Source organism: Convolutriloba macropyga, unplaced genomic scaffold (genome assembly GCF_964194025.1).
Source record: "Convolutriloba macropyga unplaced genomic scaffold, txConMacr16.3 SCAFFOLD_3470, whole genome shotgun sequence".
In the NCBI taxonomy this organism is placed as follows: Eukaryota; Metazoa; Xenacoelomorpha; order Acoela; family Convolutidae; genus Convolutriloba; species Convolutriloba macropyga.
In genome coordinates, this window is record NW_027453435.1 from 1 (window position 1) to 27,513 (window position 27,513).

Consider the following 27,513-nt stretch of genomic DNA (forward strand, 5'->3'; position numbering starts at 1 on the left):
CTCGTACGGTACGGTAGGCCGGTAACTCTGTGGGCAGGTACCCTACTTAGGCCTAAGATGGTATACCTCCAGCATACCATACCCGGGTACCCCAAAAAGGGTACCCTACCAAGAGTGCCAAAGAAAAGCGGGGGCCTCTAGCCACAAGAGTTGTAGTAGTACGAGTACAAGACATTACAATTTACATACGCACACTACTTGTACTAGGGTAGGTAGGGTGCTACTAGAGTGTCTTCTCTACCTACACCACTCAGGGCAAGTCTCTGTGTATGAGATACCCCCGTCTTGTATCACCTGTGCAGGCCGGCTGTGTATGCGTTGCAGATAGGAAAACAACTCATACTCAGAAGTTGGTAGAATATTAGTACTTAACACAGTACTTCGAGGAATAATAAGATGTCTGGGGGGAGGCCGAAATCCGGGGGGTGACCTAAAACAACTTATATGATCACAGTCACCTAATAGATTCCCGGCGTACGCTGCTAGCTACAGTACCAGTACTGGTACGTACAGTACACGTGTATTCATCTGCATGAATTTTGAGACCCACCTTCGATCTCCCGGCCGGGGGTGTAAAAATCAATATACCCTAAATTTGCATACCCTAGCTCGTACTCGTGTTACTACGGTACCTGACTGGGCTGTCCGCCAAATCCAAGCTGCCGTGCCCGCGCAACAAGCTGTCCCATGTCAAAAGGAACCGATAAGGACTGCGACCGTCGACGGATCTGTGTTTTCAATAACCTACTGCGCTCCGGAGCCGGAAACACTGCAGAAAAAGCAGTCGTCGTAAATTGATGTGGAAGTTTGGAGATCTTCCGAGCAGGCAGGAAGGGCTGTGCGGGCATAGGTATAGCGGGCTCCTTGGCGCAGGTAGCCACTGTCACTGGACCAGGGCAAGACAGACACAGTAACCCAGCTACCCCCTTCAAGAGCAAGGACGCCTGCCTGCCTGATCCTGGGCCCGAGGCTGTTGCCTTACACCATGGCAGATACCACTGAGTAAGACCCCTCTAGTTCCATGTGACCGCGCTTGTCACCCCACTGGCTCACTGACCTCAAAGTCCACAATTGGGAACACCGAACAACTGTCCTCACCGCGCCTGTGGAGGAAGAGCGATCTCACGGACCCTGAACTGTGTGATAAACTCAGGGTTCTATGCCGATACTATATGCACGGTGTCTGCAAGAATGGGAGCAGCTGCCGTTTCTCACACAACTTGCAGACTGCTCCTTCCATGGTGAGCTGAACAATTGAACTCTTTCGGTTACCGATATCTGTCATGTCCGCCTGAGTCGTTATCTCTCCATCTTTTCTTTTCTTATACGGTCACTTCACCCGTGCATCTCTATTAGCTGTCCGCCTGTCTGTTTCACAGCCAGCCAAGCAGACGGGTTGGAAGATCAGACAAGGTCCCTCCGTCAATCATTGAGTCATTCTTCGTTTTGTGGCCCATTCCTCACTGTCTCTCCCTCTAGGCCCGGGTCTGTCTGCTTTTGACCGGTCCATCAGACATTCAGCCTATATGAGTGGCTAGCACATACGTAGTATCGAGCACTTGGGCGTGCTCTGTCTGCTTGCCCCACGCGTGAAGTGTCTATCCGAGTGTTTTTACGTGGGCACCGTATATGGAATTGAGCTCCTCCTCCGGCACATTCATCGAAATGTGCATCGATGAATCTCATTGTTTCATCGGTACAGTGCATCACCTTGGAAGCGCATTATACCAGCCCTGCATGAAAGTGAGAAGAGCCATGATTGTATTTCAAACTCATGACCTCGGTGCGATGAAATTCACTGCAGATGACTTCACTGCAGATGACTGCTGCGATGCTGATTCATGTGCAACATTCGGCTTGCAGGTGTGTAAATTCTATCTGCAAGGGAGTTGCACTTATGGGGACAACTGCCGCTACGATCATGTGCGGCCTACCCATGCTGCAGCCCTCAACCATACAGGTATGTTTCCTTCAAGTTCTTGTACTGCTCCTCCACAGATTTTGGAAGGCCCGTCTCTGAGAGAGTGTGTGTCTGTGTTTCCTTTTTTTTTTTTTTTGGGGGGGGGGGGGGGGGGGGGGGGGGGGGGGTAATTCGAGGAAAGACAACACCGGGTATTGAGGGCGGAGCATCAAGTCTAGGGCCCAAGCAACTATGGGTACCCAGCAAGTCGGCAAAGCAGCCAGGAACCCTGCAATTGTAGCATGCATGGAAGGCAGCTCCGGTTTGTCTCACCTGCCAATTTGGGCTGCATTGGCATTGCACCTGCAATGACAGTCTGACATGGCTCTGGGTGCAGCAATTGGGAAGCTGCTGAGACACTGCATCGCTGATGGGTTTGTCTGTTGCTCTTTAGGCCTGCGGAGGTGGCATTCAGAGCCACCCCCAAACCAGAGCCAGATGATGATGAAGGCGTTCGTCGTTTAGAGAAACTGTTAGCGGGCACAAAGTCTCAATGCCGAAGACGGAGCGAAGGAGGAGCCCATCGGCCAGCATGGACAGCAGGCCTCAACCTTCCTGATAATGTAGGCTTGCTGCATGCTCTGCTCTGCGCGGTTCCACTTGGGGTGGCTCTGATGGCTTGCTCTCTCTATCTAGCCCCCCCCCCCCCCCCCCCTTTCTCTCTTTATCCCCCAGAACTCTGCACAGGCGCTCTTGAGCTGAGTTCCGGTGCTCCACAGATGGACGACCTTGGGAATCTCTGCCGTGGATGAAGATGGCCTGTGGTCGGCTCCAATGCTGTCATCGACCCCGCAGACGCTGCCAATCTGCAGCCATTTTGCTGCCTTCGGGTGGTGCTCGAAAGGGCAAGCCCCACTCCCCCCCCCCCCCCCCCCCTAAAACACACACACACACACACACACACACACACACACAAATTGCGTGCGCGTGTACTTGACATCCATCCCAAGAGACACCTCTGCTGTTGTCTATCTATCTTACTCACCGCTACAATGCTGTGCTGAATGAATCATCTTGCGTCTACATCCGCTTGCACGAGTCGCTTTCGCTCACATGGATCTAGAGTTGAGTTTGAAGGGGGATTGGGCACAAGGTGGGAGAGGAAGAGAGGAATTGGAAGCCCAGAACAGATGAGAGACACCCTGGCAGGGCTGAGCGTGGCGGGACGGATGGGACAGACAAACACAAATGGGGTTGAGGGGCACCGATATGGGCCTGCAGGTGGGGAGGGAGACGCACTGGGGGGGAGGCCAGGAGGGCAAGCCAGTTGTCTTTCATTTACGTCATGCTGCTACACACGCAGCATTGTGTTCTCACCTCTCTGGCGATGCTATCTTTCATCCTGACTGTGTTATTATCCTGCAGGGAAGAGTGTCCGAAAATACAGGAGACGTTTGCTGCGTATGCAAGAAGAACATTTTACATCCATACCGGTAGGAGCACCTCACACATGTTACCCTGGTCACCTGGCGTTGCTCAGAAGGAAATCGCCGACATTGTGCACATATGCCGTGTCGCTTGCAGTCCACAGGAGGCAGCTGAGCATATTGCCCAGTGCCAAATCCGGAAGCAGCGAGCCGACGCACACCTGCGCAGTGCAGACATCGAATGTGCCTTTGCCTCGAAAAGGTATTGTTTGCTGTCCCTCTCGGCTTGCCCGCATATTTCTCAGCCTGGATGAGCTTCAATGCACAGAGGCCGGGATAAATCCCCACCCCTTTCCTAGACAATGCAGCCTCTCTTGCCAACCAGCTACCGAACTCCGTCTGGCGCCTGATCTCGTTGCCCTGAGGTTGTCTTTGCCTTGCCACTGGCTCTTCCAGGTGCTTTCCAAACAGTCAGTTGCTGAGCGGAAATTTGGCCTCATGGCTTGTGAGCACGCTTTCTGCCTGGGATGCATCCGCAACTGGAGGACTCAGTACGTCGGTGTGACGTGGACACGGTATGCCCCCTGTCTATATTGAGAACCCCACCTCCCTTTCATTCGCTGAAAACGGGGGGGGGGGGGGGGGGGGGGTCTTCACAGCTCTCAGTGGACTGTTCGATGTCGTGAAACGCATCGGATGGCACGTGTGACTATTTAATGCTTGAAAGAGGGGCGCGCCGCCTTGACTGTTTGCCTGCAGGCGCTGCGGACCTGTCCCATCTGCAGGACGACCACCCACTTCATCACGCCATCCTCTGTATGGCCTTCCACCCTGAGGAGAGGGAACAGATAGTTTGAAGGTCTCCCCACATCGGCAGTCCTTGCCTCACTTTCCAGATCCACTCCCATCGCTAACCTTTCCCACCTCCCCAGCCATGCCCGCCCCCCATGCCCCGCCAGCCGATCTTGCCGCGGTTCGCTGGCAGATGCTGCATGCATGGGCCCATCTGACCCTTACGAACTCCGCAGGTTACAAGAAGAAGCTGGGGTCCATAGACTGCCGCCATTTTAACCGTGGTAACGGAACCTGTCCCTTCGGCACGTCTTGCTTTTACCGGGTAAGCCATTTGCTCTGGGCAGTCCTGTGCGTCGCTGTGCATCCTTCAAATGGTCTCAGCATGAACATGCCATTTCAGTGGCTGAACACCTCGATCCCTTTTCCTTTACCGTGTTCCTTCACATCCACCCCGCCCCTGATCACCTGCCCCTTCCCCTTCTCCCATTCCCGTTCTAGAACCAAAGCTACACCCACTCCTTCATCCGGACACGCCGCCCTCTTCTACTGGCTGTGCAGTCGCCTCAATCATGTCCCCAGCTCCCAGCAGTCTTAATCCTATTGTGGTGTTCATACTTTGCCTCACATGTGTCCTGTTTTCCGCTTGCTGACGATCGCTCATGCTGGCCCCCACAGCACATGCTCCCTGATGGCACTCTAGACCAGCCTTCCCTCCGCCACTCTAGCAATGCTGACGGCGAGGTGAGTGTGGTGAAGCTGTGCTCCTGTCGCACTTCATGGACTTGCCGGGCACACGGTCGGCACAGCTCCTGGGCCGGAGGTAGACGACCCACCGAGAGCCCGCTCATCACTTTCAAGCCACAGTATGGTTCAAGGCATGAGAAACCGTTCAGCAGATGTTGGCACAGGTGTCCTCGGCTCCAAACTGACACGAGACCGGCACGCAGTAGAACGAGCCCAGGTTCCTGAAATGAGATCACCACTTTTAACATTTGATGGCTGTGCCTTGGGAAGCTCAAGTGCAGTGACCACAGTCAGAACGGCAGAGTGTGCATGCTACTGATAGATCCTTTGGTGCTGTGAAAAGCGGTCAAATCCATGTGGACGCATGCCATTTTCCGTGCCTTTGTCGCCCACCCCCCCCCCCCCCCCCCCCTATCTGTCTGACTGATATGCAGAAGACGGAATTCACTGTTCCTGAATACAATTACTGATCTTGCTGACGAGAGGGGGGGGGGGGGGGGGGGGCACCATCACAGGGAGGCTCCTGAGGATGTGGCGCTGCATTCCGCAACAGCAGCTTTGTCTTTCAATATGCATCAAGATCTCATGTGTGCAGCCGTACCCGGTTTCTCCTACACGTACAGTACTAGTACTGGTACAGGGTACTGGAACTTGGAAGGCTACGGTGCCCCAGCTAGGGTTCGCGAGTACACCCTACGAGTACTGTAGGTGTGTGGATCGTTACAGGCCGGGGGGCCAGAGCCACGGGCAGGTACCTACTCGTACAAGTGAGAGGTTGGTGACAACTGACAGGGCACAGGCGTGAGGGCCAGTGCAGCATCCTACGTATCATACGTATTATACATCACACCCCAAAAATACGTAGTATACGTGTATAATACATATTCGTCAGGATGTCGTGTAGTATACGGTGTAGACACTGGTACTGCCCAGCGATAGTCCGCTGGGCCCGAGCCAGCCGTGCTCATGAGAAGGTTGAAGCTTGTCAAGCTGCAAATGAACTACAAGCTAAACGCTGCCATGGCAATGGCGGATACGGATTGGGCTAGAAGTGGCATCCCTGCCACGACGTGTTGGAGTCTAACAGTCATCACACAGTAGCTAGATGCTATTAGTCGACCAAGCCACCCAACTGATCAGCTAGTGATGATGAGGAGGAAGACTCGAAGAAGGCCCATGAATCATGTGACGGTGATCTCTAGGTTGGCTACTGGTAGCAGCCTGGAACGAGCTAGTTTGTTACACCCTACAGGCATACCTATCAGCAACAGTATGAGCTCTCACTGAACGGCGTAAGTACTTAATTGCAGTACCGGCTGCTTGTGCCACATGCGCAAAGACGCATGTATGTATTATACGTATTATACTCCAACATCAAAAATACGTAGTATACCATGTATGATACATCAGCGCCCAGATGTATTATGCTGCACTGGTGAGGGCAGCAACACAGCTAGAAGGATACCCTCTAGGTACTCTCTAGGAAGGATACTCGTGTCTCGTGGGTGCAAGCTAGTAGGTGGGTTGGGGCTGGACCGGGTACGAGTACCTCATATGCGTGGATCAGGCATGCGACGCAATTGAGTACTAGTACGAGTACCGGTACGACTGCATGGGGTACCCGTACAGCTACCGTCTCCCCTTCAGCCTTCTTAAAATTTGACATGAAGCTCTCAGGGTTGGGTCGCTCCAACGGGAAGGCGTGAGGCTCACGTCTGCGAGGTACTCGGTTCAAGTCCCCGATTTTGACCGTTTCCTCTGGCTCAAGGTTGCCACTTGCCAGGTTGTTTGGCTCCAGGTTTCGGTGTCATCCCAGCTTGCTCGGATATATGATGGTACCTAAAATCCTACATGCAGTACAGTTGGATGGACTACGCCCATGGTATGAAACAACATGGTTTAAGCCCAAGAATCACGCGATGATTCACCGAGTATGAAGTACTTTCGCGTACAAGGCCTGCGATGCCGTCTTCGGGTCCCGCCGTGTACCTGTGTCGTAGGAAGTGTGTTGACCAGACGTACCACATTAATTGGTACGTGGGCGGTCGGCCTTGACCCGTAATAGGACATACCGTAACGTTGTAGGGTTGATTTACCCTGGGTGTGGAAAGAGCTGATTGCCCTGCCTCTGGACTGCTTGGGACCGTTGGTGGCCCGAACAGTCACAAGTAGCAGCTGTGTCTTGTCTTAGAGCACAGCCTCCAATCTGATATCACCGAGGAAACGTGTCGGTGAGTTAGATAAACATCTCGATCGGTTCTAGCGGAATCCTTGGTGTTCCGCTATTCGGTCGAGAATCGGTCTCAAGGTCGCGGGAGAGCACGATCTGCCCGCGTCCACCCCAATCAGAGATGGGATGTGCTTGTCCGCGAAGGTGCGGAAACTATCTTCCTGATCGGCGTGTCTTTCACGCCTGAAGCTTGGAAAATCTAATCGATTCGTTCCTAAAGGACGGAAACTGCTGCTCAATGTTCGAATCGGGTTGGCCTCCTCGATCGGGTCGATAGCAGTCGCTCTGGGGAATACCGCTTCGTCGGTACCGCTTGGCGTTTGCTCGCTACTGGCCGTCGGTCAACCCGGTCGGTGCACGTGTCTATGTGGGGCCCATGAGATCCCAATGCAAGCCGTTCGATCGCTCACGCAAGTCTCTCCGAACGGATCGCGTCACCGATATCACGCATCGTCATATTCATATGGGAATTGGCAAACAGGTCACTCGAACGCAACGATGGCCGACATCAACAGGCAATAGCACACCTTGGTCCCCGAAACGGTTTGGGGTTTCGTTGATGGAGCGATAGGATGCCTCGCTCGCGACACTCGGCCAACAATCGAATGAAATGCCTTTACCCGACGAATTGTGTCCCAGACAGGGTTCGATGATCGACGGAGCCGACGGGACGGACACTCACAGGAGCACCGCGGGAAGACATGCGTTCGGAACGAGGCAAGCAAGGGCGGGCGAAAGGTTCACCGCTGTAAGTGCTCCGCGTGCCGATGATGTTCCGCGCGCGCTCCGATCCCTGTCCGCTGAATTGTCTCTCCTCCCAATCACGATCCGCAACTCATACGAAATGGTAAAGGTTTACAAACTGATTGCCGGACCCTGTCTTGGGCCGGCTGAAACACAATGAGTCTGAAAGCAGGTTCAGTCTCCAAGCTTCTGCTTGGGCTGAACTATTTTCGGAGTATTTCTATCACAAGAAACACGATCAAACAAACAACGCGCCCGCAGGCGTGAAACATAGCAAAGCAAAACACTGTGTAAAGTACACGATGTAGTTTAACAGTGTAACAAGGAAAATAAAATAAAACGAAAATGTTGCAGCTAGCAACAGCCAGCTGACGCTTCGTCTTCAGCTGGGCCGCGGACCTTGGGCACGTCCGTCACGTACTTGTCCCTTCCCGCGGGTTTCTTGGGTCTTGATGGGGTTTTCTACCCCTGTCTTGGTGGTCGCTACTCTCGCCACGACAGCTGTCGTAGGAAGTGTGTTGACCAGACGTACCACATTAATTGGTACGTGGGCGGTCGGCCTTGACCCGTAATAGGACATACCGTTGCCCCCTTTCGCCAACGATACGTGGTGTTCCTCGTGTGGCTGGCGAAACTGATAAGTGTGTCTTGATGTGAACGGGTCAATATATGATCCCATGATGATGGCGTTAGTCTGGAAGGCTGCTTGTGCTGCTGACCGCTGCGCGCATCTTGGGCACCACCATCTCGCATCCGCTGGAAAATCTGGAACCAGTGGCAAACAGTCCACATGGTATACTTGCTCACATGAGTCACACACGATAGCTTGATGTTCTCCCTCCGGGCACGCCAGGCATCGGCATGACCACTGCACCGTCTGGTTGGAGCGGTAGATTTGGGGAACGCGGCAGCGCTGGCAGTTGGAAGAGTGCACGCGCTTGGTGCGCCCATCTGAGCCTTCCAACTCCAGGACATCATGGGGCAGCACACGTTTGACTCGTAGGATGTGCCTGCTGACGCCCAACTCCAGGGTAGTGCGAGTCTGCCACTTGTAATAGACAAAGTCGCCCACTTGGAACCGGGCCTGGCCCCTCTTTCGGCCGCCGCTGCGCAGCTCCTTGTATCTGTTAGCGTCTCTCTCCTGGGCCGCTATCAGATTCTCCATGGCGGTCGGCATAACCTGTGCCAAAAGCTGCGCCCTTTCTGCAATAAAATGGTGCAGCTGTTCCCAGTCCTCCGGGTCGATGGGCTCCTCGAATTGTGCCCTGTACTGTGCTGGGAATAGCGGGAGTCTGCCATACATGATGTAGTACGGGCTAAATCCTGTACTCACTTGGGGTGTGACATTGTATCCAAATTGGATGTTTGGGATCAGTGTATCCCACTTGGTCTTGACGCTGTCGCTGGCTGCGTACGCGCGCAGGGCTTTCTTGAGTGCCTGCACAATGCGCTCCACAGCTCCGTTCGCCTGAGGATGGTCGGAAGGTGTGTAGACATGCCGGATGTTCTTCTTGTTCATCAGGAGGCTGAACTCTCCCTTGAACTCCGGACCATTGTCTGTCACGACCTCTGCTGGTGCACCCACCCTCTGGAGTATCCTGTCCTTGAAGGCTTGCGCGGTTGTTGCTGCCGTCATGTTCTTCAGAGATACGAGCTCGACGTGCTTGCTCATGCTCTCTATCATGATCAGGACGCCGACATATCCGCTCTTGGTGTTCGGCAGCTTGGACGCGCAGTCCAAAGACACGCGATAAAACATCGGTCTGACAGGTAGTGAGTTCAGCTCAGGAGACCGGAATGTGACTGTGTTCTTAGCCCGGTCGCATGCCGAACATTGCCCGACGACCTGCTTGACGTCCGTGTACAGGCCTCTCCACCAGTACCACTGGGTTGCCAGGGCGTAAAGGCGCCCTCGCCCGATGTGGCCATGCTCCTGGTGTAGCCTGTGTAGTATCTGTTTCCTCTGCTGGGGCGGCGGGACCTGTAATTTGTATCCCGACGGCATGTGTCGCCACATGGCTTCACCATCCCAGACATACTCGGACAACTGTTCTGGCAGGGCCGCTTGTGCTCGGCCCGCGCCTTTGACTCTTTCAACATCTTCCTCTGAGCTCCAGATGTCAGAAGTGTTTGTCATGAACGTGAGGGTTGCCAGGCAAGTCACCAGAACCTGCGATGCTGCCTGCTGCAGCACCCATGTCGGTGCCTCCACCATGCGGTGAGATAGCAGCGTTGCCCCCATATCAGGGACTGTCTTGAGTCGGCTGAGCGCATCCGCGTTCTGGTGCTTTGCCCCCTCTCGGTGCTGAATGGTGAACTCATACTCTGAGAGTTCCACATCCATCCTGGCAAACTTCCCCCGCAAGTTGGGTGTGGTCAGCAGCCAATACAGCGGAAGATGGTCGGTAACTACCACAAAATGCCTGCGGTCGATCCAGTATCTGAAGGCCTTCAATGCCTTGCGGACCGCGGTCAACTCGCCCTCGTATGACGAGTAATTTGCCTCGGCGTCGTTGTTGACTGACGAACCGTAGGCGATGACTCGTTCCCTGCCCTCGTCGTCTTTCTGGCAGAGAACATAACCGCTGCCGTTCTTGGACCAGTCGGTGTGTACATAAAATGTCCTGTCCCAGTCCGGAGTGGCTAGGACAGGTGCGGTAGTCAATGCTGTCTTAATCTCCTCGAATGCTGTCTGCTCAGCCTCGCCCCACTTCCACTTGACGTTCTTCCTGACCAACTGGGTCAGTGGTCGCTTCATGTCCTCGAATTTCGGAATGAAGTGGGCGTAGTACTGAGCCATCCCCAGGAACGACCTCAGCGCTGGTACTCCTACCGGTGCCGCAAGATCCTTGATCGCCTGGACCTTGTCCATCTGGGGGGCGATGCCGTCCTTGGAGATATAGTGTCCGAGAAAAGCTACGCGGTCCACGGCTAGTCTCATCTTTCCGGGCACCAGCTTGATGCCCTCCTTCCTCAGTCGGCCGAAAACCACCAGGACCATCAGCAGATGTTCGGCGAAAGATCCATCGCTGTAGATGACTATGTCATCCGCATATGCCTTGACTCCTGACTTGTAAGATAGCTCTGAAAGGGGCTCCTCCTGTTCGGAACGTCTGACCTTGTTCAACTCCTCTAGCGCATCTCGTTGCACGTTTTGCAGAATGGAGTCGATACACCTTTGCCAGGAGATACCCGCATTCTTCAGCCCCATGGGCATGCATGTATATCTGTAGAGATTCGACACCCCCCAGAAAGAGGTCTTATCCCTATGGTCCATCCGGATGGGTAGCGTGTTGCACGCCCCCCTGATGTCGCAGACTGTATACCACTGATGACCGGCGGTCTCCTGCAGTATCTCCTGTGTGGTTGGAACCACATATGCCAGCTGGTCTGTCTGCAGATTGTGCGGGCGGTAATCGTGAACCACCCTGCGGCTTGTCCACTGACCGTCATCGTCCTTCTTAGGCGGCAGTAGAGTAGCCGCTGCCCACTCTGCGTTGGACGGCTCGATCACCCCTGCCTTCAACATCTGCTGGCACCAGTCGTCCAGGAATTCCTGCTCGCCGTGACTCAGTCGGTATCCTTTCCGCCTGATAGGGCTACCCTTAATATCCACAGTAGCCTCATAGTTCTTGACTCTGCCCAAATCTTTCTTGGACATACTCCACAGTTCTCCCATGGAGTCCATGGCCCCTTTGGCCATCTGCTGGTCTTCAGTGGTAAGGGTGGTACCCATGCGGTATGACACCCCTTCCATCTTCTCTGAGGGGACTTCCACATAGTCGCCTTCCTGGGCGCAGTCCACGGCTCTGGGGTTACTGGGCTCCACCTCGTATGAGGCCGGTGTGTCTGAAGGTGCCTCCGTAGCGGCTGCAACACTGGACAGGATCGTCCTGGCCACCGCCTCGCCTAACATGCCCCCAGACCGGGCCCAGGCCGCCAGATACATCAGCGCGCAGACTACCGTGGGGGCCAGCTTGTTACCCCCGTTGGCCTCGTCCGCCACTGGGTCCACCAACCAGGCTTGCTGCTCACCGCCTTGCCCCGGGAACGGGTCCTGATGAGCTTCCTCTTGCCCCCACCTGATTACGTGTCTCAGGATGTCGACGTCGATGGACTTCCCGATGATGGTGTGCTGGATTTCCTCGGGAATGTGGGAGAAATGCCTTGGGTCTCCTCCCACTGATCTGATCTTGATCTCAGCTGTCGGGCGCTCAGGCTGGCCATTGAAGATCAGCTTTCCTGCCCCCGGCCTGCCCTGGTAATCTCGCATAGTGTGGGTGTCCTGCCTAGCCATAGCCTTAGGCAGGATGCGGTGGACTCCGTCGGCGTTGTACTTGACTGTCACATCAGCCAACGCCTCCTGCGGCGACCACCCTGGGAAGTCCTTCAGGAATTTCCGAAGGGTGATTACTGGCTTATCTGGTCGGCTCTGGAATCTGTGGTATAGGCTCTGTCGCCTTAACAAATTCTGCCAGATGGCGGTGCGCCTGTTGGACACTGATCCTAGTGGCACCCCGTTCATCACCACTGGGGATCCCAGCATGGCACGGTTGACCGGGTCGAACACGGCTGTTGGCACATTCTCCATAATGTAACCAATCCCCCCCCATGTTTCTCTGGACGTCGTACAGATAACATATGTTCTCAACCAACGCTGGCGTCACATGCGCTCGCGGGTCCTCATACCCCCGGGCCTTTCCGGATGCCTGGCTGAACGGTGGGCACTCTCCGCCCGCGATGAACAAGTCCACCTGACCCACCGTTTCCCAATGTCTGGGAGTGGTTTTGTGCAGGTCCATGGGGAGTTCCAACAGTGCCCGCGAGATGGCACTCTTCGGGAGCTGAATGGGGTAATGCTGATGTAGCACGTCCAGCATCTGTGGGATGTAATCTCGCGCCAGATGCCACGTATCCTGATAGACATACTTCTTCACATGCACACCCTCCTCCAAGGCCGCTCGCAGCCCGGCCATAGTCAACGCGCATGACTCAACCAGAGTGATCGGCACGCTCGGCATAAAGTACCGGTCCACCACCCTGATGTCCCTGACCGCATAGTTGATCAGCCCGTCTGGATGCAGTTGGTCCGACTGGAACTGACTGATAGGCTGATCAATACCGATGGTCCCCTTTCTCTCGCGGCGCACCTCAACACCGCTCTGCCACACATGCACCCCATGTCCAATCATGCACCCATATGGGCCCAGACTGAGGGACTCAGATTGTTGATCTGTTGCAATCTGTTTCTCTACTGAGGACGAGTGATCACAACTCTTCACGGAGTCTGGCACGCATGAGGTGATGGAGTCTAATAAGTGTGGCCCGGGGTTGGTCTCAACGTCCCCGCATGACGGCAGGAACCATTTGAGAAATGGGGGTGGCTGGCTATACAAGCTGGACGCTGTCGGCGCCCACTCCTCCAGAGATGCCAACACTTCCTCCCATTGGCTGACCGCGGGTTCCCCTGTCGGGCCCGGGTTCCGCTCCACGTCTCCGGACATGATGAGCAACTGAGGAAGATGCGGGGCGATGTAGCCGATGATGAAGCACATGATGCTGAAAAGCGGCCACCACTGGGACAAGGTTGGCCTGGCCGCCATGCTTACTGGGCTGCCATGCGCTTGAACTGAGCGTTTGATCGGGCGCTCAACGGCTGTACCGCCGGTGGCCTCCTCCAGCCGTGGCTCGGCCCCCTTTGACCCAGTCTGCTTTGGTCTGCTCTTCCCCACAGGGGGAGGCGCATAGCCGGTCCTCTGGCGATACGTCCGGTCTGGAGCTGCGGCTCCCTGGATGATCTGGACGCACTGTGGGACCCCTGCTCGGATCCACTCGTCAGATGTAAGTCGGCTGCCCCGCCTGATGATCCAGGACTGCCTCGCCTCAACATCTCGGTCGGGCGCCCTTTGGCGCCGTGCTGTAGGACGAGGGGACCTGCCGGTCTCAGACAGGCCACTGCGGCGGCTCCGCCTCCTGGTTGCGAAGCTCCTGGGACCTCCCTTGAGTCCCTCCTGCCTGGGGCGCTTCCCCTTCGGGTCATCGCCAGGCGGCGCTTGCCGAGGCTGCTTAGCCGACCGGCTGCTTTCCCCTCTCGCCCCTGGTGGACCGCCTTCTGGTCTCGGCGCGGGCGGGGAACTGCCCTCACTTCTTGGCACGTCGCCGCCACCATCATCTTCGTCAGATGAATCATCATCTGGTAACCCTGGCGGTCCTGGCGGTGACTTTGGCGCCTCTGGCCTGTCCATCCGCCCGTAGAAGCTTTTCGGATTGGCTTTCCGGCGTCCCCCACTGTTCCACCTCGGGTGTGGGAGGCTCTCAGCCTCGCTCTCCTCGTAATCTGGCGGACGAACGACAACCTCCCAGCCATCGTCCATAGCCCAGTACGGCCTCCCACTGTCAAAGTGGCGCCAATACTCTTCGTTGTCGATGTGCTGGTCGGGCTCCCAATCCACCTTCTCGCCTAACAGCTCAGGGGTTAACTCGGGTTGCTGCCCGTTGCCGCGCGCGTCACTCGCTGGCACCACATCCTTCCTCCTGGCCCTCCGGAGGTGGTCGATGGCGGCGTCCCTGGTGTGGTGGTGGACGTACCACACGTTCCTAACCACCTGGGTCACTCCGGTGTTCTCCGGGGTTCCTGGGTACGTAGTCACTTGAAGGTTCAAACCCGGCGGGTAAGAGGGGACCATCAGGTGGAACGAGTCCATTGCGTCCCAAACTTTTCCCAGGGATGCCCACACCATCCGGCTACCCGCGAGGCGCTCCTTGAACTTGTCGGCCAGGTAGATGCAATCGTGGTCGCTCAGGACGATCCGAGCCGTATGGACCCTGACCAGGGAACCATCGTCGCGTCTCTCCACGGCTGTCATCTCCCAGGTCATGACACCGAGCCCATTCCAGCACCTTCAACCTCTGAGTGTCGTCCGCATACTGGGTGTCGGTGTTCAGAACTGCCTCCAAGATCTCCTTTGCAGTCCTCCTGCGGGGATTCTTGCTCGGCCATCCGACTTCCTGGGGGTCAAGCTCCACCAGCTTACCCGGGAGCCAACTGTGGCCCCCGGCATTAGGTTCTCCCCTCCACATGTCTCTGGACCCTGCCTTGTAACGGGACAAAACCGCGTGGGCGGTTCGCTCATCTGTAATCATCAGACGGACCCACTGGCTGGAGATCTTGGCTCCCTGTGCCGTGTACACGAGTTCCTCCACCTGGTTGCCCCAATCGACGACGCTCCACTGGCGCTGCCTTGGGTGAAGGTGAAGCTGATGGGTCCGCTGAAACTGAGCCGTGTCTATCGGGCCCATAGGTAATGGGCGTGCGGGGTACAGGACTTCAAGGCTCCAGTCTGGTCCCTGCCACTCAGTCACCATCTGGCTCATGTCCTCCTCGCTGATCCCCCACCATCTGGCCATGGCGCCAAAATGAGTGAGATCTCCCCCGTTGGCTGCCTGAAAGAGCTCGTCGAACTCAGCGACCACGTGGACACTCCTGGCGGTGAGATCAATGCTCCAGTTGGGTCGCCTCAGTCGGTCGAACTGCTGATGGTTCGCCAAGTACCTATGGAGGGCTGGCGACCGATGAAGCCACAGGTACTGGGAAAAGTAATTGAACAGTCGGCTCCTCAACGGAGCGTTCCTTCCTGGTCTGCTCAAGTAGATGATGAGCAAGACAATATGAGCAAAAGTGCTCGTGTCTTGCCAGCACCGGCGCAGTACTTCCTCCACCGGAAATCTCTCCCCCACCATGGCCCTGATTGTCTGTATCAGTGGCTCGGTCGGGGCCAGCACTCTCTCCTGCGCGTTCAGCACAAGAGTCTGATGTTGTTGGCGAGTGAGAGTGTTATGGTTCAAGTTCGCCATCCTCTGTACGGCTCCCTGGCCAAGCGGGGCGCGTCCCGTGAGGAGTCGGGCCCACAGGGTACTGTGCTGAAGTTCGCCAGCCAGGTGGTTTGCCCTTGACCAGTCTTGTCCGGACACTGCTGCAGCGCCTCCCTGCGGCGCGGGGTCACCCGGCTCGTCTGGATCGCCCGGATCATCAGGGTCGGGGTCGCCTCCGGGCCCTGGCGGCCCGCCGTGTCCTTCCGGCCAATCTGCCGCATCTCCTTCCTCATCGGAGGGTCCTCCCTCCGGGGGCATTCCTCCGGCGACTGCGCCCCCTCCTTCCGGTGCAACGTCTGATCTGGATCTGACTGGGGGACGGTTCCTCGGGGCTCCGAACTCCGAGAGGTTCCGCTCTTCCTCCCGGGTCATCACCGTCGTCATGAACGGTCGCGGGCGCCCCCGGGGCGTTGTCCGCGTCGAAGATCTTCCGACTGACCGGGCGGACGGGCGCCTGTCACCCGGGCTGTGACTGGCTTGCCTCCTCCTTCGCGTCGGCTCGCTGGTCATGCTGCGGGGCGGCGTCATGTTCTCAGACTCCCCACTGCTGCTCCTGACCGGTCCTGGGTTGGGCTCAATCCCCTCCTCGACCAACTTGGTCGGCAGGTAAGGGTCATCATCCGGATGAGGCCTCGGCATCACTTCAGGCCACCACCAGCCCTTCTCGTTGCGGCTGCCTCGCAGAACACCGGCCTGCGGCTTCCCCAACTTGGTCTCCTCCTTCTGCTGCGGAGTAGTCGGACGCGCTGGCTGGCGACCCTCCAGGAAATGAGCCTCCCCCGCTCCCGCAGTCACTTGCAGGCCAGACCACTTCTGGTACCTGTCGTTGGTAGCTTGCTGAATGCGACGGTAAGCCACACGGTCTCCCGGCATCATCAGGAGCGGGAAGGAACACTGCCTTCCTCTGGGGGCCCGTCCCGGCTGGACATACGCCTGTACCGCATCTGGGTAGTAGATCAGGCTGTTGGTTGTGACGTCCACTCGGGCGTGATACTCCAGGAAAAATCCAGTTCCGATCAGAAGGTCGGGAACGTTGCCTGGCATGTAATGGACGAACGTGTCGATCATCAGACGTCCACTGCCCACCGCAGGGTTGAGCTCCATCCTGACCCTCTCCTTGCTGCGGAACACCTTGTCCCCATCATGGGCGCTGCTGGCTGTGCTCGGCAGACCTGGGTCTTCAATCACCGAGGACCAGTCCTTGATCATGCTCTGCGGCATGATGGCGAAGTAGGAGCTGCCCGTGTCCATGACGACGTCGTCGACCACGACGCCGTTCATCTTGAAGGTCACGCCAGTCGTGTCCACTCGAGCAATCGGCCAGGTGACTTCGTCCACCACCCGGATCTCCTGAGACTTTCCTCGGGGTCCTTCTGTTGTCCCGAGGCCACTCACTTGAAAAGCGGCGGGCGCTGTGTCGCCACCGGCCCCCTGGGGGGCAGCGACCTGGTCGTCCAAGTCCACCCCCAGCTCCTGTCGTATAGCGGAGATCACCATCCCCGCTATCTTTGATCCGAACCGGACACACTCCTTCAGCGAGAGATGAACTCCCCCCTTCTGCAGTCCAGCCTCGATCTTGTTCTTGAAACGGGAGTCCTCCAAAGTCTCCCCTTCGTCACGGAAGTACCCGCGAATGATGCTCTGAGCCTCCTCGCGAGACAAACCCGCCGCGACATCTGACATGGGGATGGTCTTGGCGGATGCTCCTCGAACGGCCGCCACCACTCTGTGGTTGATGGCGCTGAGCTCTGCCTCTCTGATGGGCTGATTGCGCTCCACCACCTCCCCCGCCGCCGGTCCCGGCGTCACTGGACGAAAAGACGCGGGCAGCCGGCTGGCTCTGGCTCGGGCCGCGACCTCACTAACCGGTCTGTCGGCGGTCCTCCCTGCGTAGACTTCGTGTCCACGCCTGGCGGGATCTGAATGCCATAACATGGCCTTCTTGGCGACAGCTGCGTAGGTGTCGACGTCGTTCACCACGTTCAACGCCTCGCCGATGAATCCGCACGTACGCCCCATGCCCATGCCGGCGATCGCCTTCTTGGCGTAGGTCATGTTGGACTCGGCTGGCTTGTCGGCCACCTGGACGGTCTTGGAGCCCTGCTCAACGGAACGGTCCTTCCCCCTGGACGGCGCCAGGTCGGGGTGCAGCTTCCAACAGGTCTCCACGGAGTGGCCTCGCTTGCCGCACCCGGAGCACTTCAAGTCCCGGGGCCTCGATGCCCCAGGCTCATCCTTGACGGGGTTCTTCCCGAGCTCCCTCTTGGCCTGCGGCTTCTTGCCGTCTCCTCGAATGGTCGGGCATTCAGGGTCGAGGTGATCTCCTCCACAGTGACGGCAGGGCCTTGAAAGGGTCCTAGCATTGGGCCTGTTCTTGCCCCTCTGCTCTCTTGGATTCTCCTTTCCTGGCGGTGCCCTGACGCGCTCACTGTCTGCCTGCCTGGCATACAGTCCGATTTGCTCGGCTGTCTTGATCTTGATGGTGCTGAAATCCAGGAGCCTCTCCGTGTTGTCTAGTGTAGACACCACTCCTCCGAGCCTGTACCCGAAGGTCTCCTTGGTCCCACGCACGTACGCATTCCACATGCCGCGGCATCCCGGGATGTGGTCGTACACATCTGAGCCAATGGCATCGATGACCTCCCTGACCGTCAGAAGACATCCACGGGGACGCGACTCATATATGGCCCAGGCTGAGGCCCACTGGCTCTCGTTGGAATCCATCTCATGGGGACTCCTGTTCTTGAGGCGCCGCAGAATCGTGGTCTCGTTCTGGGGCTGCTCCCTCTTGGTGATGTAACGAGCAATGTCCGCCAACTGATGGCGAGCCACGTCGTTCTCATAATCGTCCATCTGTTCGCGATACTGCTTGATCTCGAACTGGTAGATAGCAATGTCACTGCGGTACTCCTCCATGCTTTCCCGAGTGTGTTGCATTGGCCTTGTAGGAGCCTGGGGCTTGACTGGAGCCCCGTCAGGACGGTCGACCGATATCCCGGTCACGGCGCAGGGTAGAGGACGCCAGATGCGCTGTCCTTCCTCCCCGTCCCCTTGATCGATGATGCGGTCATACTCGTAACCACCGGTGGGGTCGTCCTCAGAGTACTCCACTCCCCTGTTCCTGCTGGTCAGTCGCTTGTCCAAGGTGACTGCGAGCCCTGGGTCCATGTGTCCCATGATCAGGCCCTTCACCTTGACATAGTCGTACTCCGGGCTGGCGGCACGTAGCAGTGCCGACGAAGTGTTGTGCCTCCTCACAACGTCTTGGAGCCACTGGTATATCTGACCACTGCTCCCGTTGAGGCGGTAGACCTTCACGGTCTGGCTGGGCAGGTCCTGCCGGCTCCTGCCTTTCCTGTCCTCAGGCTCCATGCTGACGCTCCACAGAACTCGTTGCTGTCTCAGGCGCCGCTCCTGATGAACTCACTCCAGCTCCTTCTCTTCTTGCTTGTCGAGCCTGGGCTCTTGAACGAAGCAAAAGCTTGGAGACTGAACGTTGTAGGGTTGATTTACCCTGGGTGTGGAAAGAGCTGATTGCCCTGCCTCTGGACTGCTTGGGACCGTTGGTGGCCCGAACAGTCACAAGTAGCAGCTGTGTCTTGTCTTAGAGCACAGCCTCCAATCTGATATCACCGAGGAAACGTGTCGGTGAGTTAGATCAACATCTCGATCGGTTCTAGCGGAATCCTTGGTGTTCCGCTATTCGGTCGAGAATCGGTCTCAAGGTCGCGGGAGAGCACGATCTGCCCGCGTCCACCCCAATCAGAGATGGGATGTGCTTGTCCGCGAAGGTGCGGAAACTATCTTCCTGATCGGCGTGTCTTTCACGCCTGAAGCTTGGAAAATCTAATCGATTCGTTCCTAAAGGACGGAAACTGCTGCTCAATGTTCGAATCGGGTTGGCCTCCTCGATCGGGTCGATAGCAGTCGCTCTGGGGAATACCGCTTCGTCGGTACCGCTTGGCGTTTGCTCGCTACTGGCCGTCGGTCAACCCGGTCGGTGCACGCGTCTATGTGGGGCCCATGAGATCCCAATGCAAGCCGTTCGATCGCTCACGCAAGTCTCTCCGAACGGATCGCGTCACCGATATCACGCATCGTCATATTCATATGGGAATTGGCAAACAGGTCACTCGAACGCAACGATGGCCGACATCAACAGGCAATAGCACACCTTGGTCCCCGAAACGGTTTGGGGTTTCGTTGATGGAGCGATAGGATGCCTCGCTCGCGACACTCTGCCAACAATCGAATGAAATGCCTTTACCCGACGAATTGTGTCCCAGACAGGGTTCGATGATCGACGGAGCCGACGGGACGGACACTCACAGGAGCACCGCGGGAAGACATGCGTTCGGAACGAGGCAAGCAAGGGCGGGCGAAAGGTTCACCGCTGTAAGTGCTCCGCGTGCCGATGATGTTCCGCGCGCGCTCCGATCCCTGTCCGCTGAATTGTCTCTCCTCCCAATCACGATCCGCAACTCATACGAAATGGTAAAGGTTTACAAACTGATTGCCGGACCCTGTCTTGGGCCGGCTGAAACACAATGAGTCTGAAAGCAGGTTCAGTCTCCAAGCTTCTGCTTGGGCTGAACTATTTTCGGAGTATTTCTATCACAAGAAACACGATCAAACAAACAACGCGCCCGCAGGCGTGAAACATAGCAAAGCAAAACACTGTGTAAAGTACACGATGTAGTTTAACAGTGTAACAAGGAAAATAAAATAAAACGAAAATGTTGCAGCTAGCAACAGCCAGCTGACGCTTCGTCTTCAGCTGGGCCGCGGACCTTGGGCACGTCCGTCACGTACTTGTCCCTTCCCGCGGGTTTCTTGGGTCTTGATGGGGTTTTCTACCCCTGTCTTGGTGGTCGCTACTCTCGCCACGACACCTGTACTTCTACAAAATACAACACCGCTCGACGAAAGGATAGGTCTGGATAACCTAACTTTCGCGACTAGTCCTAGACCCAGTATCGTGAACTTTCCGGCAAAATGTAGCCGATGTGTGTGGTTAAGCCCTTGAACCAGAACGATTACGGAAGTACGGACTGACTGATCATCTCTGTATCCCCCAGATTCTCATTTCGGTGGGCCCTTCGTCCGGGAATTTCCCTGAAAGGACGGGTGTAAAGACTGATCGACTGACTGACTGCTCTAGCTAGCTACAATACTCTAGCAGTGGCTCTAGGTGGCTACTAGTACTAACTAATTATTATCCATATTTTAGCGATACGAGAACTACGAGTACAGATCTGGAGCCACCGTAGTATCCCGGCCTCGCCAGCTCGTCTGAAGATTCGATACTAATTATAATAATCACAAATGTCAGTAATATTAGGGTCTAGAGGTATCTCCTATCTATTATCTATCCATCTTATCCATCCCTTTTAAAAATTATGAACAGTGATCCATGTCCACGTATGTTGCATTTGGGTAGGTACCTTACTCGTACTGGTAACTGGTAGGTGCCTAACATCTCATAAGTGGGGTTACGGAACCCAGACGTCCATTCTTATAGGGGAATAACGATTACTGCCATATCTCATCTGCGAATATCTGATATGATTCGGTTCGTGGACGGCTGTAGGCTGTAGACACACGTATGTATTATAAAAGCATATATCCTGTTATTATTATAATACTCGTTTCGATCACTTGGTGACATTGGTACAGCAGACGTACTAATATCCAGTCACATTGATGATTGAGCGGCCCAGCGTGACCAGGCATGGGAATCAGAATCGAGGTTAACGCTTCTGGCTATCCGGGTGATGAAATATTTAATCGTCTTGATCCCTGAGCTGTGCGCCTGTGCCAGAAACGTTGATGCTGAGTCACTCCTGATCCCCGGGCTCTCATGTACATACGGTGATACGGACTACGGTACCGTGCACTATGTACAACTATGTAATACGAGTGACGAGTGACGGCCGGACGCCGTCCGGCCCCAAGCTCTCTTTTATGGACTCTAGCTAGTAGACTCTGCGATGTACAAACTACTATCTATAGTACAGTACAATGTGCTAAGGATATCTCCGTCCCACAATATATATCCCTAGCTAGGGTACCCGTAGTAGGTCGCTAATTATAATTATTAGCAGCCAGGGTAATAAAAGTACCCTCCCTGGAGAGCCACTAGCCAGGTATAGTAGGTATACAAATAAGCGTACTGTAGCTATTTGCAACAAGGACGTGCGCGTGCATCGATCTGGCTCGGAAGTACGTGCCCGCTCGAATAGCATTCCGTGATGTTATCGGTAGATTCCAATTACTTCGTGAGGTATCCCCGAATGATTTCAGCAAAACTGCAGAATATCCTGATCTTCATCACGAACAAGCGTCGAGAATCATTTATCATGCAAGATGGCGACATCCATGGTGCATGATTTCGACGACTATTCGTGGGAAATCTCTCGAATTTTTTCCTCCCTCGTAGTCGTACCCTACTACTCGAGTCGTACCACATGAGCTTCACTGCTGGCTGGCGGCTGCTGCCTTACCCCGGCCTGGCTTGGATGTACAGTAATCAATTTATACCGCCTACGTACCAGGTTATTACTCGTACTAGTAATGATACTGGTATAGATACCTGGCTGGCTCTACCTACGAGCATGTCCTGGGTTGATAGATTCTACTATTCTATATGAAAAAATCAGAAATATATTGTATATTCGCGCTTGAGGAACCACGATGGATCCCCACGAGGACCGTCCAAAATAAGGCTGTGGGCCTGTACTCGTACCTCAGACCTATCGGTGAGGGGCAGAGACTATTTCTTATTTTTATCCTTGTAAAGTTGCTACTCGTACAGAAGAAAACGTCTTCATCCGTAGCATAAGTTATTGCCAGGTATATAGGTGCTCCGCCTAGGGTACGAGTACCTGCATTACCCTACAATTAGCTGATTTCTGCCCACTCGTACAAGTACCCACGCAGGCCGTGATCGACTGATGTCAGCTGTGTTGAGATATGATGGGCGCATTTCTCGAAGTATGTTGGAACTTGGAGACTACTGTAGCGAGCTGCCTAGACGCAGCCAGGCGGTCCGTGCATGATCTGTCAATCACGGTCGGTGAGTGGCCAAGCTGGCCAGGCGGGCAGATATCCAGGCATGTGTCAGGGGAGCATAATCGAGTGTGTACTGCAGCAGTACCGCCCGTGCCACCGCACGTACCACACCACCTGCGCGTCGAGCTCATCTTGCGCAACCACAACCCGGCCAGGCGACTGGCGAGTGTGTCATCTCCACAACCATATCCTTCCCGATCAGATATCTGAAACCTCTATTGTGCATAGGAAGTGCACAGTTCCACTGCTCCTAGTTCGACCACACGCTGCCTCGGTTCCTGCGCTCGGTATCCTTGCGTCTGTCTTCGCAGTGGTCCATAGTCCCGCTGCACTGACGTTTCTCGGTGGCCGTCAGCGAGGCCAATCCTCGACTCATACCTCCCGCAGAGGCCCACTGTCTATCACCAGCTAGACAGCTCTAGGCAGCTCCCCGCTTTCGTCCCCTAGGTGCACCTCCGCCGCGCGTCCTGACGGCTCTGGTAGAGAAAGGAGTGTACGTCGAGGAATCCGGACAACACCAGAGAAATGCGCTCAACCCGGTAGCCCCGGACGAGGGCCGTCCGGCAACGATAATAACCCCAGCGGAGCAGGGGGGGAGAGATCAAGGCCAAGCCGAGCTGTACCCGCCAGACTCCAGGGCTCGGAGTTTTGCCCGCCAGCCAGCCGCGAAGCACACGGAGGTCCGTAGCTGCGCAACGCCTTTCTTTCTGGCAGTGATCATTCACGAGGACCGTGGCTCGAGAGGGAGACTGACCTTCAGCATCTTGAGCGGCGTTGAGTCAGGCATCCTGCCCCAAAACAGCTAGGCTAGCCTCGCACCAGCGTGTGCACCAAAGCGGAGCGGAAACACCTGGTCGGACGTTTTCTGTAGTCCGCAGGTGGCTTCCCTCACGTACTCTTCCCTCCCTTATCCAGAGCGCCGCCGCCGCCGGCGATTACTGCAAGCGGCTCAAGCTCAGCTAGCCTCGAGACTAACAGTTCCTTTCACCAGAACCGCACACGAGCTCGACCGGGAAGACGGGCAGCCGCGCCCGCCGTCGCCGCCATGCTGCCCGCCGGTGTGTCGCCCTCGTCTTCCAACGATAGCCTCCAGCGGATCAGTAGCCAGTCCTCCATCCGCGAAATCCCAAAGCACTCACGGCAAGGCAGACTCCTGCAGCGCTACGGAGAAGATGGTTGCCGCCTCGTTGCAGGGTAGGTTAAAATCCCCCCCTGCTCCGGCCAAGTTTCGCTTCCCTTCGTCTTCAAACCCCCCCCCCCCCCCCCCCCCCGCCCCCGCCGCTATACACACTCACACATACACACGCATCCACTCTTACCCGTCCCTTTTCATCCCATCCCAGTCCTTCCGAGTGCTCTCCCCCCCCCCCCCCCCCCCCCCCAACCACCACCACCACCACCAACTTCTCCACTCCTCTTCCCCTCTCCCCATACACAGAAGCACACACACACACACACCTCCCTGACAAGAACAGATACTCTTCATTCCATCTCAACCTCTTCAACACCAGCTGACCCCTCATGTGCACCCAGAACTGTTCCCATGAAGTGGAATGAGGCTGGCGTCCGAACTGCCGACAACGTGCGGGTGATGATGATTAGCAGCCGTGGGGGCAAAGGGATGGTATTTCCCAAGGTGAGACCATTGCTGCGCAGTGCTATCCTCTGCCCCCACAACCTGCACCAAACCCCCGAAGCAGACGAATCCCTGCACTGTCCACAACTTGGCCTGACTTTTGCCCACTCGACCCCCCCCCTTCCCCCCTCCCCCTCTCTTTTCTTTTTCTGTTCCTTCTGGGACGTGTGCAGGGTGGATGGGAGTCCGATGAGACAGTCGAAGAAGCCGCTCATCGCGAGACAATCGAAGAAGCTGGTGTACTTGGTCTCCTTGTGGTGCGCCACCTCACGCCTTAACCCACGGCCGCTGTTGCACCCCCCCCCCCCCCCCCCCCGCCGCTTTCCACACACACACACACACACACACACACACAGTAAGTCACGCTTCGCTCTATTCTTGGCAGATTTGCCAGGGCAGCAAGGAAATTTTGGGCAGGGAGCTTGTGGTTCGGTTTTTGGCGTCAGGGAAGGTCGGGTTGGCAGTGATGGATTTTAGCCATCCGCTTAGCTGGCAAGATGGCTGAGAAGGGATCGGGGACAGGCCAGGGGCATTGGACAGATGGCAAGTTCGTTTTTCCGTCCTACCTCCCAAGGTTCTTTCAACTACGTTCTGTCTGTAGGGTACTCTGAGGATCACCTCTCTGTCCCCTCCTCTCACTTTTGTTGAGCGCTTGCTGCTTCAGAAACCCTTGTAGTCAATAATTTAGGCAGCTTATTGAATCAGGGTGCAGGTTGCGGCTTTGGCAAACATGCCTCCAGCTGCCGACCAACTGCTGTCAGTGATTCGCCGTTGCCAAGGCCTTCCCAACATGAACCTGACAGTACCCCCTACCCTGCTTCCTTGCTTTCCAGGAGCCGCCCCTGGGCGAGTTCTCCTTCAAGAGCAAGAAGCACGAGCGCCTGGGCAGTGCACACAAGGGCCGCTGCGTCGCCCACATGTACGTGCTCGAGGTGACCGAACAGCTTGAGGAGTGGCCGGAGCATCTCGAGCGCCAGCGCGAATGGGTGAGACCCGCCCCTCTCCTCCATCTCATGCTGCAGATGAAAGTCATGCGAGCAACGCCGCGCAAGCAGCATCTGCACAGCACAAAGTCAGATGGCATTGCCATTGTCTGTGCCCTAAGAGAAAATGGGGAGAGGGGCGAGGCCAGGAACATGTGGGGGACAGACTGACACGACACAGATTACCCAGCAAATATCGAGGCACAGTTTTCGCGCATTTGTTGTCCTGTTTGCCTTTTCTTGCGTCGACGACGTCTAGGATTGTTGATGCTGTGTCAGCAAGGCTCTTTTCGGAACCCAAACTTGTACCGCGTGTACACACACACACACACACACACACACACCTGTCTTTTCCCCTGAGTGCACAGTGGGGAAACAGTTTGATTTCTGTTTGCGACTTGAGGGCTTGGTCTCCCTGTTTCATTGCATTTCCTTCCTTTCTTTCGCTCCATGGATGCATCTACCACCTGGCACCACGCTCACCCTTTGTTGTTCCAAGCGGAGAGCAGTCACCTATCTGACACTGGCCCTGGCGGGTTTCTCTGCAGGTGGGCTTGGAGGAAGCAAGCCGCCGAGTGCGGCACGAGTGGATGCGCGAAGCCCTGCACGCATGGATCGTACGCGAGGGCTGGACTGATACCATGCAGCGCATCGCAAAGGCCGCAGAGGAGAACGGTGTGGCGACGCCAGACAGAATACCCGTGCCTGTGAAGGCAGCGGGGAGCCAAGCAGACAGCCAACTGTCACTCCCTGACAGCAGCACAATGGTCTCCGCAGCCACCAGTGGGGTCGCCCTGGCCCAGAAGGCGTGAGAGCAAGAAGCTTAATGTGTGGATGCCCAGGTGGAGGGCTCGGGGTGCCGGCCTCTTCCTCCCCTGCGCTGCTCTTTCAGGCACCTGCACAGTATTTCGAAATGTATGATATTGTCTCCATTCGTCCTTTGAATGCAGCTGTAGGGGCTGGCAGCTTCCCGCTGGCATGCAGAGGAGGTTGCCTTGCTTCTCTGTGTTTGTTTGCGATACAGCAGTTCAGATTCCAGCCAACGATCCGTGTTACATTGGGCGGGGCGGATCCAAAAACCATTAAAGAAGTAAAGAAAACAGTGTGTGATTTTTAAGAATGCTTGCCCCCTCAGACCCCATGGCGGTACGCCGTCGTTCTCCGAGCAGCCGTGCACGACAATGGTTCCGCGTAGTAGTGTGTTAGGGATGCACCACCGCATAGTTTGGTGACAACCCTGCAGTGTCTCACGCAAGAGCAGTGTGAACAGTTGCAGCCGCCAACATACCGTTGCTGCGGCTGATACAGGTTGCACAGCTTTGAAGATTCTTTCTGCCACCATGCCCTTCTCCTCTGCCCTTGGTTCTCTCGACCAGCTAACCATGGCGGTTCCAGCCCGGAGCTTGTTTGCCATTGCGGCAGCCCCGCAAGTCCTCCCACAGGTCTCCTGTGCGGGCTGCGCCCCTTACTCGCCGCTGGGTGGCGCACTCAGTTTTAACGTACATTTGTGTGGGTGAATGTATACCTCTCCGATGCCTCAGCAGCCGCAGCTATCGAGCGGAGGCTAATGGTCGACCTCTCCATGACTCGGTGGAGAGGCTGGGCTGCCTTTTGCTAGGCAGGGTACAGGTTGCTGGCATGTCCACTATACAGGTTAGGGCCTGGACTCAGCAAGTCTGCCACAGGGGTGCCTCTCAGGTGTGTCCAGACCTTTCCTGTAACGTCCGCATGTGCAACACTGCGAATTTTATAGCTCTCGCCACTGACGCCTACCCCTCTTGGTGGTAGGCGGTTTGCCTTTCTCTAGTCTCTTTTATCCTGCATGTAACTGACAGGTGCATATGCACACGCGTCGCTGCTGACATGCACTGAGTGCATTGCTGTCATCATCAGACCCCGCAACAGACCATCATCCCATCAACCCCCCGCCCGGGGGGGGGGGGGGGGGGGGGGGAGGCCTGAACTGAGGCACGACAAGTACGCATCCTTTCCTTCAAAAGGAATTGATCTCGAGATGAAAACGGGGGTGCGGTCTCAGTCCAACATTCAGGGTAAAAATGAAGAAGCCCAGGACCGATTTCGGTATTCGACGCAATTTAACATGTTGCACG

The 27,513-nt window shown here is 56.1% G+C and overlaps 1 protein-coding gene and 1 long non-coding RNA gene across 2 annotated transcripts; both read left to right on the forward strand.

The window, feature by feature from the left end:
• Nucleotides 1–4,353: 4,353 nt before the first annotated feature.
• Nucleotides 4,354–5,125, forward strand: LOC142358286 (uncharacterized). The gene is made up of 2 exons (XR_012761792.1): nt 4,354–4,444; nt 4,798–5,125. It is a non-coding gene; the product is annotated as an uncharacterized LOC142358286 (long non-coding RNA).
• Nucleotides 5,126–22,975: 17,850 nt separating this feature from the next.
• On the forward strand, nt 22,976–26,529 carry LOC142358287 (uncharacterized). Its single transcript, XM_075409717.1, has 5 exons — nt 22,976–23,977; nt 24,317–24,419; nt 24,593–24,676; nt 25,253–25,405; nt 25,951–26,529. Exons 1-5 carry the CDS (start codon nt 23,829–23,831, stop codon nt 26,212–26,214), a joined length of 753 nt encoding a protein of 250 aa, XP_075265832.1. The 5' UTR covers nt 22,976–23,828; the 3' UTR covers nt 26,215–26,529.
• Nucleotides 26,530–27,513: the final 984 nt, after the last annotated feature.